Source organism: Betta splendens, chromosome 1, assembly GCF_900634795.4.
Source record: "Betta splendens chromosome 1, fBetSpl5.4, whole genome shotgun sequence".
In the NCBI taxonomy this organism is placed as follows: Eukaryota; Metazoa; Chordata; class Actinopteri; order Anabantiformes; family Osphronemidae; genus Betta; species Betta splendens.
The window spans coordinates 15,747,525-15,767,290 of NC_040881.3; the positions used below are offsets into that span (position 1 = coordinate 15,747,525).

The following is a 19,766-nucleotide window of genomic DNA, read 5'->3' on the forward strand; positions in this document are numbered from 1 at the left end:
AATTCACTATATGGGGAAATTTCCATAAACGTTTATACCTGAAACAGTCTCAGGTGGAACAACACAATTGGTAAACGATGGCTGAGTCAGTTTCAGGGTTCTGGTACTGTTCACTTTGTGACTTCTACTGCTTCTACTCAGCTGCCGCTCGTTCAGCATGTGGTTCAGCTGAAGACAAAGTACCCTGGTACTTCCCTCCTAAGAGCATCCTTGTTTACTAAGAAAACAATAGTGTTCATGCTTCTGGCCTAATGAGGATTATGTGAGTTTTAAACCTTCCCTGGAAATGATGTTGAAACGTCTTGCAAGAAATGGCACCTGTGGTCATGTCTCTTTGTAAATGGTGCAGGCTGAAAGCTTCACACATACTTGTGGTGCAATGGTGAGTGGGTGTAAAGAGCATTTCTGCTTTATTATTCCCACACCCCTATATTAGATTCAAACTAATTTAATTAGTTTCAGGACGCACGTTGAAGGTTTCTTAGTGTCAATCGGAAAGTTAGATGATGACTTTGACTAATTTTGACTGTTTCTGTTATTTATATTTATTATGTACATTTGTTGCTCATTACAGGCCTAAAACAATGATCATGACAAAATGTATTTAACATTAGAAGTAGTAATTAGAACCAAACATGAACATAGTATTGTCTTGGTGTGGAATTCACTTCAATTTTAAAACAAGTAAAACAGATCAGACCTTATAACAATCTGATTTCTAAAAGCTTAGATTGTGTGATGACTAGGTTATCAATTCTTGAACTGTGCCTGTTAATTTAATTATTTCAGCCTTTTCTGTTCCCCATTAAATGTGTAAAAATACACCTTTTCTTGTTGTGTTGCAGCTTTATTTGCAGCATTTTAAGCTTCGGTAACAATAGGACTACTAAAGTTGCTTCCTGTCACGTGATTTCCTATGAACTGTCGATTTTACCCAAAGTTAGTCAGCCGTGAATCGGTCTAACATCTGCTCAACATGTCAAACATAGATACTAAACCAACAGGACAAGAGGAACAGCGCCGACTCTAGATCAGCTCAGTGTGATACTGCTGCAAGATGCAAAATATAGAACTATGAAAGTAACCTTTTACATCGTAAAGCGAAGTCTGGCTGTTGAATGTTTCTTACTGAAGAGGAAGCTCTCCATTTGAGAAGCAATGGAGGAGCAAAACACCACACACATGAGGAGGCTCCTATCAGGTAGCGTTAACAAAGAGAACTCAAAATACAAATGTGTATATGCTTTAATCACACATTATGAGTGTGTGAGAGATATTGTTTTTATTCACCCATGTGTCCGTATGTAACTGTTAACCTGTGTGCGTCGTTACACTGAGTGATATACATACAGTGTAGAATATGGTACATAGCTTAATCTACCAACACATAGCTCATACTATGACAATAAACACAGAGGCTTATGGGAACAGGATTTAAACATGGCTTAATGCTGTAACAACAAACAGCAACATGTTTTCATTCAAGTAAGAAATTTCTTGTAATGTCCGTATTCTAGATTTTATCTTTATTTAATCTTTATGACACATATGCTGAATGACCATGAGTTGAAACACCAATTGTTGGTTTCAGTAAGTTATTTATATTACAAACAAAGGCTAAGCAGGCAGACATATATAACCATACCCAGATGCATATTAACGGTAATGCAGCAGATGAAGCATGTAGTTAGTAAATCTAATTTTTTTGGATAATTTAACAGTAGTTTGTGCATTTTTTTCAACTGCAATTGCCAAGTGGAATATTCACGTGTTTTTGACTATCTATGGATAGTCTGTGATAATGTTCTGAACGATCATGTGCCATTCTCACCACAGAGGAGAGCACTTGTTCCGACCTGTCGTCAGATTATGAGTACTATCAGACAGATATCTACGAACTGCTGCCCAGCGTCCAGGCCTCCCGCGCCGAGCAGAGCGGGCCGGGACTGGAATCAAGCGGGGCCAACCAGGGCGGCCCAGGTCCAGAGGAGAGCCATGGCCGCTTGGTCAGAGGACAGACAGACAAGGGGTCCATGCAGCCCTTAAAGAGCATGCCCGTGTGCATTCAGGCTAAGAGAGATGCCAGGTGGGAGGACTCGCTATAAACATTACATATAAGCTTTTTATTACACGTGAAGGTCCTTTGTTGCATTTAAGGGAAAAATCTGTTTTCAAACCTTGATACTTGAATAATGTCATTGTCCTTCCATTATTCTGAGCCCTAGTGTTCAAACCTCCTTTGGGACATTGTTTACATTTAATTCTTTGGCAACATAATAACTATTAGTGCAGATTCCCATCCAAGTTTTATTTATGCCTCCAAGCGGATGTATGCGACAGTGAAGGCCCTTCATAGAAAGAAGCAATAGAGGTGAAAGACAACACAGAGTGTACTGTAGAACCACGAGGCACTCTGAGGAACTGCCGAATGCTTTATTTATAATAAATAATACCTGAACTGTATTGATCCTGCTTTTTAATCCCTCCCCTGGAGGAGCAGTGGGCAGTGGGTGTGTGTGAAGTGTAAAGTGTAGTCTTCGACCTTCTGCTTCCCAGGCTGTTGCTCTACTTACTGAGCTAACAGGCACAAACAATGTCCTGGCACAGTGTGAAGATATTTTATCCTGTAATTGACAAGCAAATCCAAACCTGAACAACTGAAAATACCATTGATCCAAATGCCTTCTGCTCTGTTTCTCTTCTGTTTCTTCTAAGTGTGCTTATTTTAGTGTATATCACACATATATATGTTAGTTACCCTTGATAACATCACTATGACATCACTGTGCAGGGTTTGTAGACTTTTCCAGAGCCATGTTTTATTTATTTTTACTATTGCTGCATGCATTTTGATCATTCATAAAATTGTAAATACATGCTGATTAGGGAGAGAAGGAAGATGCATCTCCAGGACGCTGGCTTTTGGAAGACCTGGTGGACGACCCAGAGCATCAAGAGGAGGAGGGCCTGGGAGCAGATGAGTGAGACTCTGTCAGGGCTTCTGCCGTGGCAGCACACGCTCCACGTCATTGAAGGTAGGAAACCTGCTGAAAGCTGGAATTTGGTGAGAGCTCCATCTCATGCTGCAGCTCAGTGTTGTTGCAGTCCTAACACTGACTGTTGGTGCGTTTCAGGCAAGTTCGGAGTAGGAGTGAAGGCCTATTTTGTCTTCTTCCGGTATCTTATTTGCTTGAACCTACTGCACTGTGCTATGATCTGTGGTTTCATTCTGGGGCCCACGGCACTTTATGGCAGTAGCAAATTCAGTGGTGAGTCAGAGGAAATGCCATGTTGCAATAAAGGAAACTCAGCTGGATGCAAAAACATATATTAATATACACATGCTTGTTCTCTGGGATTTTGCAGAACTTTTGCAGTTCAGAAAAAACGACTCAGTATTAAATTTCTTCGATGGAACGGTAAGAGTTTGTGTTCATAGATGCCCCGTGTTTTTATTCTGACCACAGGCCTTGACAGCTCTCCTTCTTCTCCTTCCCACAGGGCTACTTGAACCGCTCCCTAGTCTTCCATGCTTTTTACACTCCTGGATCCCTGGCTTCGCCATGCTTGAATACACCTCTGCTGTACCTTGCTGGGATACTCGGCATCCTCCTGCTCAGCCTTATCATGGTGGTCCGCAGGTCAGTGCCCCAAACAACACAGGCGAGTCAGATTTGATAGGTAAATAATCACCTGCAACCTTCTCGCATAGAACAACAGTCGGGTACAAGCACACCTGGATGCTGGGTAAGGGTTTCAGTACGAACGTGAGCTATAAGATCTTCTGTGGGTGGGACTTCACCATCCAGAACCCGGAGGCTGCCATTCTCAAACACGGCTTCATCAGGAACGACCTCAAGGTGCACGACATGCTTGCGTGTGGTATTTGCACAGTCACCAACCAAATACACCTGTTCTCTAATTATTAGAGTCTTAATGAGTTCATTGCAGGTCTGTTATGATTGAATTGCTTTGTGGAATCTGTCTCCCCAGCTCACCCGGGCGTGTTCTGTCTGTCTGTGTCTCCCCAGCTCTTCCTGGAGGAGCAGAGCTTCTCCCTGCGTGTGGCTCAGAGGACGCTCTGCCAGCGCGTGCGTCTCTACCTGCTCAGGTTCGTCCTCAACATGCTTGTCCTGTGTCTGCTGGGTGGAGCCTTCTCCCTCATCTACTTTGCCATAAAGTACCAGGACAAGGTGAGGCCCCAACCCTGTAAGATTCACCCGATGCTGAATGTTACAGACTCGTCACAGTTCGTCCTGGATCTGTCTGAGTGCATTTCTTTTCCAGAATGAGCACTGGCTCATCAGCCTGTTCTTTCAATATCTTCCTCCCATCACCATCTCCTTGGTCAACCTGGTTCTTCCTAAAATTTTTTCCAAGATCTCATCCTTTGAAGACTACTCTTTCACCATGCAGGTCAACATAACCCTTGTGAGGTAATGTGTGCAGGGGGAAAACTGTTTACAGTGATTACATAGAGTACATACCAGCATAGGTTCACTGTGATCTGTCTACAGGAGCATCTTCTTGAAGTTAGTTTCGCTCGGGATCTACTTATTCTTCCATTTCATTTCACCCAATAAATCATCCGATAAAACATCATCTGAAAAGGTGAGTTCATGTTTTAAAGTCCAGCAGGCTGAGCTGTAAACACCATAAACTGCTGCTACAGTATCAGTGTTTGATGCAGAATGGATGATATGAGGCAGATCCTCATTCTTTGTCTTCCTTCGTCTGCTCTTTGCAGCGTTCGTGCATTGAGAATGTGATTGGCAGAGATATGTACAAGCTGTGTATCTTCAACTTCCTCATGACTTTCTGCAACACCTTCTTCTGGAACTACCCTAGAAAGTGGGTTTGCTTCAAGTCTCTTTTCTTAGTCATCAGTGGCTGTAATGGAAAGTGTTCTTGATGTCTTATTCGAGCAAAGTATCGATTTACACGGTGGGGTTCACAGGCTGGTGAAGGAGAAGTCCCCCACGTCCTGCCTGGGTCAGCTTTCAGGGAAACAGGAGTTCCTGATCCCTTTAAATGTGTTGGACCTGGTCAACATTCAGACAGTGTTCTGGGTGGGAGTCTACCACTCCCCTCTGCTGCCTCTGATCGGGCTCATCACTCTGGTGGCCACGTTCTACATGAAGAAGGTAGTCTGAAAGCTCATGCAGAGCATGCAAACAGCAACAATGATCACCAGCTGTGTTTGAACAAAGCGTCTCTTTCCCAGTTCACAGTCCTGCGGTGCTGTGTGGCAGAGCAGCGGCTGTTTCAAGGCTCCAACGCTTCAGTCCTGTTCCACTTCATGCTGCTGCTCGGCCTCCTCATGGCCGCCGCCTCGCTGGGCTTCCACTTCTTCCTTAAAGGCGATGGGAGCACGTACGTGCATGTTCCATATGTATATACTGTAACAGTCACTGGACAATAGGTGGTCAGCAGGTCTGCAGTGTGTGTCCTTTGTGTCTCCCTTCCAGGTTTTGTGGTCCGTTCAGTGCTGGGTGGACGGTGCACAATGTGACGCAGCAGTGTGTGGAGAGTCTGCCCGGGCTGGCTCAGAACATCATTCACTTCCTGGCCTCAGAGGTCTTCGCCCTGACGCTCATACTGGCCGAGATGTAAGAGAGCAAATCAGCCGGTCGCTTCGGCAGAAAGAGCTCAGCTGCTCCGTATGAGCAGCGAGACAGGTTTTTCTGCTGGAGCAAACAGGTTTACACATACCAAACAGAGCCGAGGCGTTCTACTGCTACCTGATCTAGTAGTTGCGGCTCTATGCTCAAAGTACCTGCATGTTGTAGCGCTTCACTGTCTTCTGCTCCCGCAGCATCGTCTTAACCTCATATGTGTCACGCGGACGGGCTAATCAGAGAGCCATCGACAGGCTGAAAGACATGCTGGTCATGGTGAGTCAGTAGACGCACGGCTGCACCACGTGCACGGCGCCGCCCTGAGTCTGTGTGTTAACTGGGTTTTTGTGCGCTTGTGTCGTCACAGAGTAGCTCGGACAAACGCTTCCTGGTGAAACAACACACCACCATGCAGAGACACCGCAGGACCCCCCGCTGTGCGGCAGAGGACCCCTTCCCAGCTGCTTCACAAACCGTCAGACCGGACCGCACGCAGGCTGCTACCTAAGAATTATTAAGATTAAGGAACTTATTTAACCGGCTGCAGTCATTTTAGTGCTCACTTTGCTTGTGCATGTATTTATACATCCACTTTATCAGTAAGTTTGAAGTATTTTGTTTTTTTTAAGCTTTTGTCTGTGTAAACGTTTTCCACACACAAACAGACATACTATGATCATCATGGTCATATTGCCAAATGCAATTCAGCCTGCAATAAAAGACTCAGAGACTTAATATAAGCGTTGTGGTTTCTGATCCTATAAAAATGTGTTCAGCATCACAAAGATCAGTGAGAGAGAGGAGCACAAAGACGATAGAGAGAAAAGCGCGGCCTCGTAGGTTATCTACCAGCAACACATGTGTAACACCCTTAACTCTGACCAACACACACACACACACACACACACACACACACACACACACACACACACACACACGCACACACACACGCACACAGGCCAGCAAAAACCATGTCCACGATAGAAACAGAGCCCTGTTATGAAGGAGCTACCGACTCTTGCTTTCCTGCCTTTTCTGGGTGAGTTAAATCCATTTAATTTCAAATACACACACAAATAAAAAGCAAATGAGCAGTAAATATTCAATTAATGCCGCGTGTTATTGCTATTGTTTTTCCAGCTCTGACGAATGTGTTTGTCAAGACATGTAAGTCTGCTACAGTGGTTTGCTGGACTCAAATATCTGTGTGACTGGAGCCAGGAACTGAAAGCAGAGAGCAGAATTGAAGCGTGACTCTCACCCGTCTGTGCAGGTGCGGCGCCTCCTGTGCGTCCCGTGCTGACGGGTCCTGGCATGGCCTACCTCGGCTCCACCGCGCTCTTTAGCTGTGCTGCTCCCGGCGCCTCCTCGCCGCTCACGTACGACCTGACGCTGGACGGCGTCGTCACCAGGACCTCCCGCCGGGCCGAGCGGCCCGCGTCGTTCGCCCTCAGAGTCACCGAAAGGTCGGGCGGGTCGTACCGTTGCCTGGCGACGGGCGGAGGAGGCGCAGGGGCGAGCGACAGCGTCCGGCTGACTGTAGTCAGTGAGTACCACGCCTGCTCCCCTTCAGTCTCCCTCCAGGCGTTCGTCCCGCTCACTGCCGCGTCCTCTCTCCTCCACCTGTAGCTCCACCGTCAAACACCAGGGTGACCTCTGAACCCTCGCCCCCGGTGGTTTACGAGGGAGCACGCGTCACCCTGAGCTGCGTCGTCACCAGGGGCTCTCACCTCTCCTACACCTGGCTGTTCAACAGAAGCGAAATAACATCCCCTTCCTCCTCCTTCAACCTCCAGGGAAACACACTAGAGATAGCGCAGGCGGCCCCGGAGCAGGCCGGGCTCTATTCTTGCATGGCCTGGTCCAGAATAGGAGACGTCAGCAGGTTTTCCAGCAGCTCAGAAATCCTGGTGACGGTCAAAGGTATATACACACAACAGATGGCTGGACCTGAGGCTCTGTAGATGGAGACAAAGAACAAAAGAACGAAAGGCTGTGACCTGGCTGCAGCTTCATGCTCAGCTGGATGCCTGTTCCGTGCAGAGGTGCTGCTGTTTGAGCTCAGATTCTTCATAGGACGGGCTTTCAGTTTAGACAGGAAACAGGAAGGCGCCTTCCCCAAACACTCATTGTTAGCTGTAGCATTTTGAGGCTACTATAAAAAGCCTCATGCACCACATTTTCTCTCTCCTGTCCTTCAACAGTCTACGTTTCAAAACCGAGGATCTCTTTCTCCGTCTTCAAAGAGGGAGACGGTTACCGGGGCAACGTGACCTGCTGGTCCCGGCGAGGGAGTCCTCCGCTCAATTTCTCTCTGTCAGTGGACGACAAAGAAGTGGGATCTGTCACAGCAGCGGAGCGCCCCGCTGCCTGGTTCTCTGTGGCCGTGGTCCCTGGGCTGGACATGGGAGACGCACGATGTCAAGTCAGCACTGACGTGCAGGAGTTGACCAGTGACTCTGTGACTCTGGAAGTGGGTATGAGCTACACAGACGTGGGGGAAACGTGTGTCTGTGGTTCCCTGGTTCTCTGGAGTTCTTACTCTTTGCTCCTCTGTGCATCCAGTCCCAGTCGGAGGTGCTGCCAAGGTGGAGGTGGAGCATCTGTACAGGGCTGACTCCAAACTGGCTGCCATCATTCTCACCTGTGGAGTGAGCAGAGGGACCTTCCCCTATGTCTCATGGCTGTATAACGACTCCGTGCTTCCCGCCGAGGCGCACGCCGAGCCCCTTTTTCAGCCCGTCCTGCCTCAGTATGTCCTCGCCGACCGTGGGCGAGCCCTCGTCCTCGCAGCACCTGGCCCACGGGAGTCTGGGTACTACTCCTGCAGGGTCAGGGACAGCTACGATGAGGCGGGGCCCTGGGTGGAGAGTCCGGCTGCGCTGGTCCATGTCACAGGTAAAAGGATCCACTCAATAATTACTCTGTTCTTCCCTTTCATCTTATTACAGCCCCCTCAGTTGAGAGGCTTGACCCTTGACCTTTGCCCTTCAGACAGATAGACATTTCCCGTTTCTTTCCAAGACGCTGGATCACCACTAACTCAACAAACAGAATTCCAATCAAAGCTTATTCTTTTATTTTTTACTTCTGATCAGACAGGATCCTTAACTCCATGCCTCGAGCAACACCTTCCCCCGAAACACCACAAAGTAAAAAGTGTCTATTGTTCACCTAAATGACCTTCATGTTACGCCACACGCTCCCATCGTGATCTGCCGGCCCGGTCCCTTCTCTTCCGCAGACGTTCACATCAGCAGCCTGGAGGTCATCACCATGGCGTTCTGCTGCTTCCTGCTTCTGATGCTGGCAGTGGGCGTGGCCTGCGTTTACGCGATGCTCCACCACAGGCACGGTGTGTGTTTGCCTGTTAACGTGAGGAAGTAAGCGCTATCTCACGTCAGTGACGGCAGTTTGTTGGTTGTGTGCGTGAAAAGCAGCTGAGTAGTGTCTGTACTACACAGCTCTGACGCCCTGCCACTGTCTGCGCCCAGCCGGGTCGACACGTCTGCAGAACGGGACGTGCAGAATCAGAACCAGGTAAACGGGCCAGTGACTTTGAATCAGAGTGATCTTCAATTCATACAATACATGGAAAACACTTATTATTAGTTGTTATTCACGATAACATTTTTTTACATTGTTTGTAAAGCTTTTATGATTTAGTATTATATGATTAGACAAACTGGCTGGATTCAAACAGGAACATGCATCCTGACTTTTGAGTCTCTCTCTGTTCATTTCAGATGGTGGAGATGTCACTGTGACATCAATCATTTCATTTTTCTGTAGCTACTGCAGCTTTTGTCTTTTCAATTTGTCGAATTGTTTATGAATTCATTTGTATTACTACTGTTATTTTTTTTGCCAATAAAATTTCCAATTTGAAATGACATTTTGTTCAAATAAATCCCACCATTGCTTCAGCTGGGATCCCCCTCAGCACGACCAGAGCAACTTAAATGCACCATCGTTCCCACTTTCGATCACATGTCTTCAGCGCTCACTCTGTGACATGATGGGCACTGACAAACAGGGCGGGTGCAGTGAAGAGGTGGGGTGTAGCACTATCAGTTGCTTCCACGTGTGTGTGTGTGTGTGTGTGTGTGTGTGTGTGTGTGTGTGTGTGTGTGTGTGTGTGTGTGTGTGTGTGTGTGTGTGTGTGTGTGTGTGTGCTGCAGCACTTCGACTCTGTTTACGACTGTAAAACTCCTGTATCACGCAGCCCGATTGCATTTGAAGCCTTTACATGTAATGAAAACGGTATTGTTTCTTCAAGAATGCTGGCGTCGCTCTTTGTGGTGGTTGTAGGTAAGACAGATGACATAGAGCTCTACAGTCTGCTTCTATGTCACCATGTCCCTCTGCTTGATTGCTTTTCTTCTCACTCCCTACAGGTTTGTGCTACTGTAGCACGGAGAGCAGTAAGTTAACCATAGTCTGTGTGTGTGTGTGTGTGTGTGTGTGTGTGTGTGTGTGTGTGTGTGTGTGTGTGTGTGTGTGTGTGTGTGTGTGTGTGTGCGTGGTGCTAGTACAGTTCCTCAGTGCCTCTCTCACTGTGACAGGTGAGCCTTTTCTGTGGCGTCCTCAGCTCTACGGCCCCTCAGAGGGTCTGGTGACGCGCATCGTACAATTACAATGTGAACTTCTGAGCTACCCGAAGAACGAATCTGTCCTGCTGCAGCTCTTTAAGTCAGTACCAGGACATCCAGCGCACTGCGTGAATAAATGAACACGCTGCCCATGCAGAATAGCTGTAGTTGACCCTTCCTCTGCAGGACGGGCACCCGTACCAGGGCGCTGGGCGAGTACACGCTGCACGGCCGCGTGGCGACCTTCAACCTGGTGCTCGGACCGCACCACGACGGCAGCCTGGAGTGTGTGGCCACGCTGCAGAACAACACCTTGTCCTCAGAGGCCATCGTCAGCAACTCCCATCACCTGAAGGTTGTTGGTGAGTGTCTTTATTCACAGAGCTTTATTATTATGATAAATACATAGAAGACCTTTATTGTCCCACGATGGGGAATTTACCATGTTGCAACAGCACGAAGCCATACAGTACAAAAGAAATAGATACACAGTAATTACAAGAAATGAGAACTCCACGGGTTATCAACATTATGTACACAAAACAATGAGGCAATTGACTGCAACAGGCAGAGTGACTTAGATATTAAATTGACTGGTGCAATTGCCCTGGAGATGTAGTGTGTGTGACAGTGGGGTGGAAATGTGCACCATTTTATAATTGTTTATTGTGAAGTCAGCAGCAGGAAGGAAAGACCTGTGGAATCTCTCCTTCGCACAGCGAGGGTGGATCAGTCAAGACACGATGATGCAGTGAGAATGTAAACATTCTTACTCACAGCGAGATAAGGTGGCACAAACCATTCTATTGGTGCAGAGAGACATTCCACCAGAGCCAGAGAAAGGGGTTAAAAGGCAGAAGCAACCTGAGGATCGTGGGCTCTTTGCATCACACCTTCGTGGTGTGTGCACTGATCTCCCCAGCTGGTTTTTGGTTTGTTGATGTGCACGATCAACATCCATGTTTCTGATTTGCTTTCCCCATTATTTTTATTTTTCATCTGCCTCTTTATGGGAAATTTATAACAGTCCACTCTCTGGATGTTCATTCCCTGAATGTTCACTGAAGGAGGGGGTGTAGACTGACATCTGCAGAAGTCCACCACCATTCCCTGCATTGATTAGAAGGTGGTTCAGCTGACATCAGTCCACAAAGTTCTGTGTCAGTTCTCTGCATCGTCATCATCAGTGATAAGTCCGACAATGGCAGAGTCTTACTTCTGCAGAACACAGCTAGATGAGTTGTGTCGAAGTCTACAGTGTAGAGGGTGAAGAGGAAGGGGGCCAGGACAGTGCCCTGTGGGGCTCCCACGCTGCAGGTCAGATATCACATACACAGTCCTGAGCTCTAACAAACTGGGGACGGTTTGTGAGGTAGTCCAGTATCCACTCTGCACCAGCTGACTCCAATTTGTCCCTTAAGAGAGGCGGCTGTATAATATAAAAGGCACTGGAGAGAAGAGGATGCTCACAGTGCTGCCAGGCTTCTCCAGGTGGGTCCTGGAGGTCCTCTACTCTCTAGATAAACACCGCACCTTCCGGGAGGGTACGATGTCTTCATAACGAAGGTTAATATAGTCTGTGATGCAGTCTGTGATTGCATTGATGTCCTCCCCGTGTGGATCACAGAGCTCAGTCCACACAGTGGTACTGAAGCAGTCTCTCAGGGCAGACTCACACTCAGGAGACCACATCTTCACAACCAACCAGGCAAAACAGGCAGCCTGTGGACAACAGGTTCCTACACAGGCTTCAGATGGATGATGTTGTGATCAGCTCTCCCCAGGGGAGGGAGGGGGGATGAAGAATATGCTCCCTTGGTATTAGTGTTATTAGGGATATGCACTTACCTGTGCGGCTGTTTGTGTGTCAGTGCCAGTGAGAGGTGCAAGGATTGAAGTCCTCCACGGGTCCCTGGAGTTCTTTGAGGGGAGGGGGCTGACGCTGCGCTGCACACTTCAAGCTGGAACTTATGTCTCCTACAAGTGGTTCCTGAACGATCGGCTCCTGCGCCAGTCTCAGTTCCGCCATCAGGTCGCTGGCGACCTCCGCATCAACAGGTGGGTGACGGGCGACGCGCGAGCAGATGAGCGCTAGGTCGGAGTAAACACCGAACCCACCGTGTCTCCGACAGAACCACCTCCAAAGACAGCGGCTCCTACAGGTGTGTGGCTGCCAACGAGTTCAACGGCACCCTCTTCACCTCCAACGCCTCTGAAGTGGTCGTTACTGTCAAAGGTGTGTGGCGGCGCCGGCGTTCAGGCTCACGCCCGCATCTGCCGTTCCTCCAGAGCCAAACGTTTGTGCATCCCTGCTCCTCAGACGCGGCGTCGGAGCCTGACATCTCCTTCGTCGTCCTGAAGGAGGGCTCCCACGACTACTCGGCTGTGGTCACCTGTCAGTCGGCGAGGGGGGCCACGCCCATCACATTCTCCCTCTACAACGGCACGGGGCGACAAATGATCGGCAGTCAGACCAGCGGAGACAGAGAGGCCACGTTTAAGCTTCCCGTTGAGTTGGGCCGACACATGGGATGGATCCGGTGCAACGCCAGCAATGGAGCCTGGCCTGCGCACAGTCAATGGCTGCCTTTAGAAGTCGGTAGGTTGTAATTCATCGTCACAGCCAGTCCGTTTGCCTGCGGCCTCTCCGCTCAACCTGCCATGTCTCCAACAGTCCCGGTCAGCGGGCCGGTGAACATAAGCTACGACTATGACACTGGGCAGAACTACGCCGTGGTCCACCTGAGGTTCCACTGCAGGCCGGCGAAGGGCTCTCATGCACGCTTCCACTGGTTCCTCAACGACACCCTCCTCCCCGAGCGCGGCAGCTTCTACAGGATAATCCACAAGCTCCCGGGAGAGTCCCAGCTGGAGCTGCACGTGGAGGGGAGGAGTGCAGGGACCTACCGGTGCGAGGCGTACGACAGCTTCGACAACAGCACCGGCTTCAGCAGCAAGAAGCAGTACATGGATGAAGAAGGTAGGCGTCAGCTGGTGCCGTAGCCGTCTGTGAGGCCTGATGACTGATGTCGTCCTCGTTTTCCGGTCCCCAGTGTTGAATCGTCTTCCCGTCCTGGTGGTGGCAGTCGTCTTTGGGTGTTTCATCTTCCTGATTCTCCTCGTCTCCGTTTGCTGCTGGTTCGGCGTGATGCGTAGTGAGTTTATCCACAGCACCTGTGTTTGCCTGCTCCGTCCACTTCTTCCTAATGTGTGACTGACAAACAACACGGTTGGCTTGTTTCAGGGAGAAGACTTTTTGGAGACGCATCACTGTGAGTCGTTATGTCTGTGTCAAAATGAATCAATAAGTCGATCGCTAACAATCATTTGGGTGTAACTGTTCAGGCTGATGAAACCGAGCTATTGGCCTTTTTGCTGTCTTGTGACATCTGGCTGTTTCCTGCTCTCAGGTTTGGTCTGGACATCAAGAAAAACATCATTTTGTACGAAGGCGAGCTGGTCAGTGCATGTTTCTATATTGTCATGTTAATATTATCAAATATTTTAGATCTGTCTCTAAAAAAAGCCCTTTATTTATATAATGTCGTCTGGTAGCTCACTCTACAGCGGCGTGGTCCACCTCCTCCATGACATCATATACTGTAGAGGAGAGGAATAGTTCAACATATAGAAATTATTCATACAGGATATTTTATTTGACTATAATCTAATGCCAGCGGTGTATATTTGTAGGATCTATTAGACAACAGCGTGGATGAAGATTTGGGGAAGACAACCAGCAGGGATGACTCGGATCAGGTCAGATCAGATGTACTATCATTCATATCATAAGTAGTCAATAACTTGAAGGAGAAAGACGTGAAACTGTGTTCTGTTCAGGCATCTGAACCTTCTGTAGACGAATGGCTGCATATGGCAGAACAGAGGAACACAATGGAGGACGGGCCCATCGAGTTTCCATGAGAGATCTTTGTGTTGCAGTTTGTTTGTACAAGCACCAGGACGTGTAGATGTGTAGAATGAGTACAAAATATAGTATATTCCAAGTATATTGAATCAGTAAGATAAGTAATTATTATTCATTATGCAGTTTTTATTTATCTATTAATTAATGTTTTTATGAGGAGTGGCCTCATAAAAACATTTATAAAAAACTAGCTTGCTTGATGTTGAACAATAATTTACTAAATAGTTGTTCCCACATTTCTGCCTTTCTGACATTAATCTGACACACGGGTCAAGCTGCGAGCTCATCTTTTACATACACGTCCTGTGAACTGGACGCTTATGAAAGCCTTGTTTTTTGGTGTGTGCTTGCTTAGAGAAGTGTATTTTTAGCTTTTCCATCCATTTTTTGACGACGTCTTCCCTGAAACACCTTTGTTTTGCTTCGTTAAGGAGACGTTGTTTAAATAAATTTGCGGTAAACACATTAATTTTGTCTGCTCGTTTGGTGCACTGTGTTTTTATGAAAACATGAAAGAAATGCACAATTATACTAAAGTCATATAATTACATTATGTTGTGTTGTTTTTTATGGGGCGGCACGGTGGTGAAGTGGGTAGCGCTGAAGTAAAGCATTACTGAATTAACAATAGAATTAGTTCAAATTTTGTACAGGCGTAAAAAGTTGAACCAACAACACTGTGATGCGTCATTTATGGGTTACCTGCTTAAAATTGGTAAATTTGGTTGGTATTTGATCCACACTCACTGACTGAGTTTAAGTATCACCTTTGACAAATGATTTAATTTGCACCGGACGCCTGCCCTCGTGTTAACAAGCGCATGAAATTATCCCCTACAACCAAACAAACAAACCACAGAGCCTCTCGGGCGACAACCGTCACATTGTGCGCTCTGAACTCCGCCCCGTGACGCGCGGCCGCGGGTGCGCAGCTCGTCTCGCGCTGGTTCGTCTCGTGCGCCTCAGTTGAAGTAGCGCAGGATGCGGCTGTAGCCGTGGTTGTCGGACCCGAAGGCTGTCGCAGACCGCGCTCATGATTCCGGAGGATCGGCTCAGAGACATGGAGGAGACGGGCGGCGCCAGCGCGTACGGAGCGCCGCTCGCCGGGGGCGGCTTCGACTTCTACAAGTTCATCCGACAGCCGCAGACGATCGTGCGGGTCCTCAGCTGGGTGAGTTGGAGCGTTTCCTGCGAGTTCAAAGGTCGAGATAAGCGGGGGGAGGAACGCCGGCGCGGGTTCAGGACAGGTGCGCTCCGGGTTTTTTACGTTTATTGGCGTGAACAACAGGCTGCTGTGTTCGGCGCCCACGCGCGGGCAGCTGCTGCGTGACGGCAGCTCGGTGACAGCGCAGGTCAGCACCGCTGCTGTCACAGGACGACGGCAGGAAACTGGCGGATACGCAGCGAAACTTCCACTACTGAGTTAAAAACACGGACTGAGCGGCTTTATTGTTTCCACTGTGATTTACGTTACCAGGTTATTCAGCCGAGTCTTTGCGTAAATGGGGAAGTCGCTGTGTCAAACTGACCCGGAACGCTTGTAGGAAGTCGCTGGGAGCCGCTGATCACTTGTTGCCAGGGAACTTGTGAGCGCCTTGTTTTTGCTTCATTGGGCCCAGACACGGCGACAAAGCTGAAATGGGCGCGATCCTGGGGGGCCTGGTGTCCGTGAGCGTGCGCGAGCGCACTGATTGCAGGGCAGCAGATGAGCAGCGGTCTGAAACCAGAATCTGGAGCTCGAGTCAAAGGCGCCTTTGTGGAGCACCTGCGCTTTCATCTCATTGTGACGCTGAACGACGTTTTTTTAACCTGTGTGCTCCATGAAGTGGAAACTATTTTAGCTAATGTTTATGCGGGTGTGTGTGTGTGGGGGGGGGCGCGTAGTGTGTCAGGGTAGTAGGTGAGCACTGGAGACAGAATGTGCCCCTGGTTGTTCGTGGGCGCGTGTCTCTGGTAAACAGGGCCAGTGGGGTAAACGGATCCCACACACACACACACACACACACACACACACGCACGCACGCACACACACACACACACCCTCAGGACAGTTGCTGCTCCACTCGTCTGAGATCGATGCACCCTGTGTCTGGTGATTTTAGTCTCACTTCCATGAGCACAGCGGATGATTGTTTCCTCTGTAAACCTGCCTATAGGTCCCATGATGCACTGCAGCAGCTCCCATTTCCACTGATGAGTGGCCGTAGGTGTATTTCCAGTGTATTTATAGTCGCTGATAGTGCTGTGGTTAATGTGTAAACACTCGTCGCCGGCGTTTGTTTACTGACAACTGACAAAGCCAAGCAGCGCACACCGAGGGCCCAGACGTACGGGACGTGTCCGCAGGCTCATCACGTAAACCCATCAGAGCTTTTATATCTAGAACCCCCCATGCCCACTGTCTGTCAGTGGGTTTTATCACTCTTTGCCTCGTCCCCCCTCTCGATCCTCCTCCCAGGTCTCATTGTGAGTGTTGTCAGGGAGCGGGTGGAATCTCCACAGTCACATGTCGGGCAGCTGAACCGGCAACCGGAGCAGACCGCAGGGCGATCAGGAGCTGCATTTAGCCTCACTTGGCAAATAACAGGACGATCACGGCCCAAAGGAGGCTGTTGATGTCGCGTTCGAACAGCGCCGCGCTGGATGCGCTCTCTTGTGACTTGCCTGAGTTGTTATGTAACATGGTTCCAGCGTGATGCTGTCGGGAATCACTTCTCAAAAGCCTCTTTCATTAGACACAAACCAAACCAGGGGGGGGTTCTGATTTCCTCATTTTTCATTTTCGACAGCTTGTCGAAAAACACTTGAATTAACAGTAAGACTATTACGGTCAAGCTTATTTTAAAATTGCTTATTGAAATAATAACAACCACTGTGTATGTGGACGTCCACTGCAGGTGTTCGCCCTGGTGGTGTTTGCCTGCATCACGACAGAGGGACACATCAACAGCGTCCACAGCTCAGAGGTTTACTGCATCTTCAACCAGAACAACTCGGCGTGTCAGTACGCCGTGGGCATCGGCGTCATCGCCTTCCTGGCCTGTGTGGCCTTCCTGGTGCTGGACGTGTACCTGCCCTTCATGAGCAACTCGCAGGAGAGGAAGTACGCTGTCATGGCGGACCTGGGGTTCTCAGGTGCTTTTCGCTTGCGTGTTCGGCAGAAATGATGTTTCCCATGGGGGCTTTTCCGCTTACGCGTGCGTGGCTGTTGTGTCCAGGCGCGTGGACCTTCCTGTGGTTCGTGTGCTTCTGCCTGCTGGCCAGCCTGTGGGGCCGCACCCACGACGTCAGCGGCATCCCAGAGGACGCGGCTCGTGCCACCGTGGCCTTCTCCTTCTTCTCCATCGCCACCTGGGTGAGCTGTCGGCGTCCTCTTCCTTTCTCCCCCTCCCCCAAACACCATCTGTTGCTGTAGAAGTGGTGCAGGGTTCGACAGGCAGCATTAACCGTAGCGGTGTTTGTGTTTCGCCTCATGCTGCAGGGAATCCTCACCTACTTTGCCTTGTGCCGCTTCCGGCGTGGCGTCAGTGAAGTCACCCTCTCCACCTACACGGAGCCCCAGCCGGAGCTCCACACCCCGTACCCTCCCACCTACGCCCCCACGTCCTACAACCCCACCACCTACACCCCCACCACTTACTCCGTGTATCCCAACATCGGGCCCGACGTTCGCCAGCAGCCTCTGAACCCGCAGCCTCAGGGGGACGCGGGCTACCAGCCGCCCAACTACTGAGGCAGAGGCCGCACGGACATGGCGGCGATCCAGGTCCCTGCAGCGGCACTGCACACACAGAACGACATCCTATTGATTTGGTTTTACAGTTGATTTAACACCGATTCCCACGTGTTGTCAGATCCGCGAGGCCGAGCGGTGCAGCTGCAGCTTCTGGATGAGGAACATTGTGGTTTACATCAAAAGGTCTTGGGTCAGATTTCAGGACATCACATTATTTGCTGAGATTACTGCTGATGCTCAGGTTATCTGACCTTAGGCCTGTGTGCAACTATGCAACTTTTACCTCAAACGGGCGGACCCTGAAGTAGAAGTAGATAAAATGTACACAGGAGGGCAAAGGTCACACAATGTATCATAAGAGAGGTTGTTTTTTTTCAGAGCGCTGGCGGTGAACACTGAATGTGTTTCACATTACCTTCAGTTGGAGCCTATGATCATTAAGTTATAGATTTCACTATGCAAAGTTGTTTTAGTTGATGTATGTGACTGATTTTCTTTCCAGTGGGTTTAGTGGCTTTCTTCCCTTTTCAGAGCAGTATTTGGCCTGTAACTGGCAGACTGCAGTAAAACGCCCCTGTATTCACCATATGTTGCTGACAGAAGAAAAGACAAAAGATCCTCACTTTTCTTAACTGACATGGCAATGCAACAAATCTGTCTTGATAAAAAATGGGTATTAAACCATAAATGTGTTCATCAGAATATGAGTTTCAACTTGTAGCTAACATTGGAATAAACCGAAGGGAAAAGAATGTACATAGCTGTGCACTTCCAGTAATAAACTACTGAGCGTGTCCTCACACTGAAGCATTACTTATTATCTGCCGGCAGCAGTGCTTCCTCTTCAGCCTGTGACCAGACACTTCCTCCCAGCTCTGGGTGATATTCAGCTCTCTGAGCAGATCCGTATCTCCTGCTCAGTCTTTTGTGTGTAACCTTTGGAGGCTGGAATCAGCCTGTTGGCTGTCGCAGTCCCCGCCTCAGAGAGGCTACTGCTTTGTGGCTTTGACGGTTTAACAGCTCAGCTGCCTGCTGATGTGGAGGTGTAGGCACTGAAACAATGTGCACCGACGCCCTGGTAGTAACAATGTAAAGATATCGATGATCAAGTTTGTCCCTTGGAAGAAAGTATTACTGAGGCCAGATACTAAGAAAATCATTCAGACTGTAGTATTGTTTTTTTGAGGAAAGAAAATGAATGTGAGCGTGATGTACTGATAGAATACTGACATTATAATTTAGGGTACAGCTGTGTATCACAGCTGCCTCCACTGCTGTGCTTGAGTAACGATTGTGTGTTTTCATGCTCCAGAGAATTAGTTCCATCCTTTTGTTAAACATTAAATGTCTCCTGCTATACCAGCTCTAACCAGCGCCTTCCTGTAAAATATCAAAATTGTACCAAAAGGCAGCAGTTTAAATTTAAAGTACAAAGCTGCAGACTTTGTGAAGTTAATTATATTTTGGTGAAGGTTTTAGATGCAGACCGTAATGCTTCTGGTTGGCTTGATTTATTTCTTTTCACATGATTTGAAAGTTGGTTTTGTCCAGTGATTTGCAAACCTCTCATTTGTTGTCATTTCAACGTGTCAAATGCACGGCCATGATTTACTTGACACTTGTTTATAGAATAAACTTATTGCTATGATAGTCAACTTTATAATACTGTTGAATTTATGAAGCATGCTTTATAGTGTATGGAGAAGAACCTGTCAACTCACTGCACAACCTTGAAGCCAGGTTATTTTGGGCCTTAGTAAAATGTGAGGGTGTAGTATCACATATCAGTGCACAGAGTTCAAACATTTGCATTAAACAAGTGAGGAAAGACTTTCCCCATCAGCTTTGAAACCTTCTATACGGTAGCAAATTAAATCCTAGATTTGAAAACC

General features: G+C 48.4%; 4 protein-coding genes across 14 annotated transcripts; all 4 read left to right on the top strand.

The window, feature by feature from the left end:
• The first annotated feature begins 859 nt into the window (after positions 1-859).
• Positions 860-6,356, top strand: tmc8 (transmembrane channel-like 8). 4 transcript variants are annotated; one of them, XM_041070414.2, is made up of 16 exons: positions 901-1,201; positions 1,837-2,086; positions 2,887-3,035; positions 3,135-3,269; positions 3,367-3,419; positions 3,502-3,641; positions 3,713-3,860; positions 4,032-4,193; positions 4,288-4,436; positions 4,518-4,611; positions 4,748-4,851; positions 4,958-5,144; positions 5,225-5,373; positions 5,469-5,609; positions 5,816-5,894; positions 5,991-6,355. In XM_041070414.2, exons 1-16 carry the CDS (start codon positions 1,159-1,161, stop codon positions 6,153-6,155), a joined length of 2,148 nt encoding a protein of 715 aa, XP_040926348.1. In that variant the 5' UTR covers positions 901-1,158; the 3' UTR covers positions 6,156-6,355. The 4 variants fall into 4 exon arrangements, with proteins under 4 accessions (XP_055358622.1, XP_040926348.1, XP_055358665.1 ...); XM_029148206.3 differs by having other exon boundaries at positions 907-1,201; positions 5,986-6,353; XM_055502647.1 differs by having other exon boundaries at positions 860-1,201; positions 2,887-3,269; positions 5,991-6,356.
• Positions 6,357-6,473: 117 nt separating this feature from the next.
• LOC114854114 (Fc receptor-like protein 5) lies at positions 6,474-9,513 on the top strand. Of its 7 annotated transcripts, none has more exons than XR_008692746.1 (10): positions 6,474-6,657; positions 6,759-6,785; positions 6,892-7,164; positions 7,248-7,541; positions 7,823-8,095; positions 8,184-8,516; positions 8,721-8,770; positions 8,863-8,973; positions 9,083-9,158; positions 9,365-9,513. XR_008692746.1 is itself a non-coding variant. In XM_029148227.3 (10 exons), the coding sequence occupies exons 1-10, from the start codon at positions 6,618-6,620 to the stop codon at positions 9,383-9,385; spliced, it is 1,530 nt and encodes a 509-aa protein (XP_029004060.1). In that variant the 5' UTR covers positions 6,474-6,617; the 3' UTR covers positions 9,386-9,513. The 7 variants fall into 7 exon arrangements, 5 of the variants coding, with proteins under 5 accessions (XP_029004060.1, XP_029004077.1, XP_055358874.1 ...); XM_029148227.3 differs by having other exon boundaries at positions 8,717-8,770; positions 8,863-9,001; XM_029148244.3 differs by having other exon boundaries at positions 8,717-8,770.
• Positions 9,514-9,788: 275 nt separating this feature from the next.
• On the top strand, positions 9,789-14,688 carry si:dkey-93h22.7 (muscle, skeletal receptor tyrosine protein kinase). The gene is made up of 13 exons (XM_029152057.3): positions 9,789-9,929; positions 10,016-10,042; positions 10,184-10,310; positions 10,397-10,572; positions 12,082-12,268; positions 12,343-12,446; positions 12,531-12,809; positions 12,885-13,190; positions 13,264-13,365; positions 13,455-13,482; positions 13,621-13,669; positions 13,904-13,969; positions 14,051-14,688. The coding sequence occupies exons 1-13, from the start codon at positions 9,899-9,901 to the stop codon at positions 14,132-14,134; spliced, it is 1,566 nt and encodes a 521-aa protein (XP_029007890.1). The 5' UTR covers positions 9,789-9,898; the 3' UTR covers positions 14,135-14,688.
• A 350-nt stretch (positions 14,689-15,038) lies between these two features.
• Positions 15,039-19,529, top strand: syngr2b (synaptogyrin 2b). 2 transcript variants are annotated; one of them, XM_055503095.1, is made up of 5 exons: positions 15,039-15,309; positions 17,036-17,273; positions 17,357-17,493; positions 17,620-17,904; positions 17,993-19,529. In XM_055503095.1, the coding sequence occupies exons 1-4, from the start codon at positions 15,172-15,174 to the stop codon at positions 17,869-17,871; spliced, it is 765 nt and encodes a 254-aa protein (XP_055359070.1). In that variant the 5' UTR covers positions 15,039-15,171; the 3' UTR covers positions 17,872-17,904; positions 17,993-19,529. The 2 variants fall into 2 exon arrangements, with proteins under 2 accessions (XP_055359070.1, XP_029007904.1); XM_029152071.3 differs by having other exon boundaries at positions 15,041-15,309; positions 17,620-19,529.
• Positions 19,530-19,766: the final 237 nt, after the last annotated feature.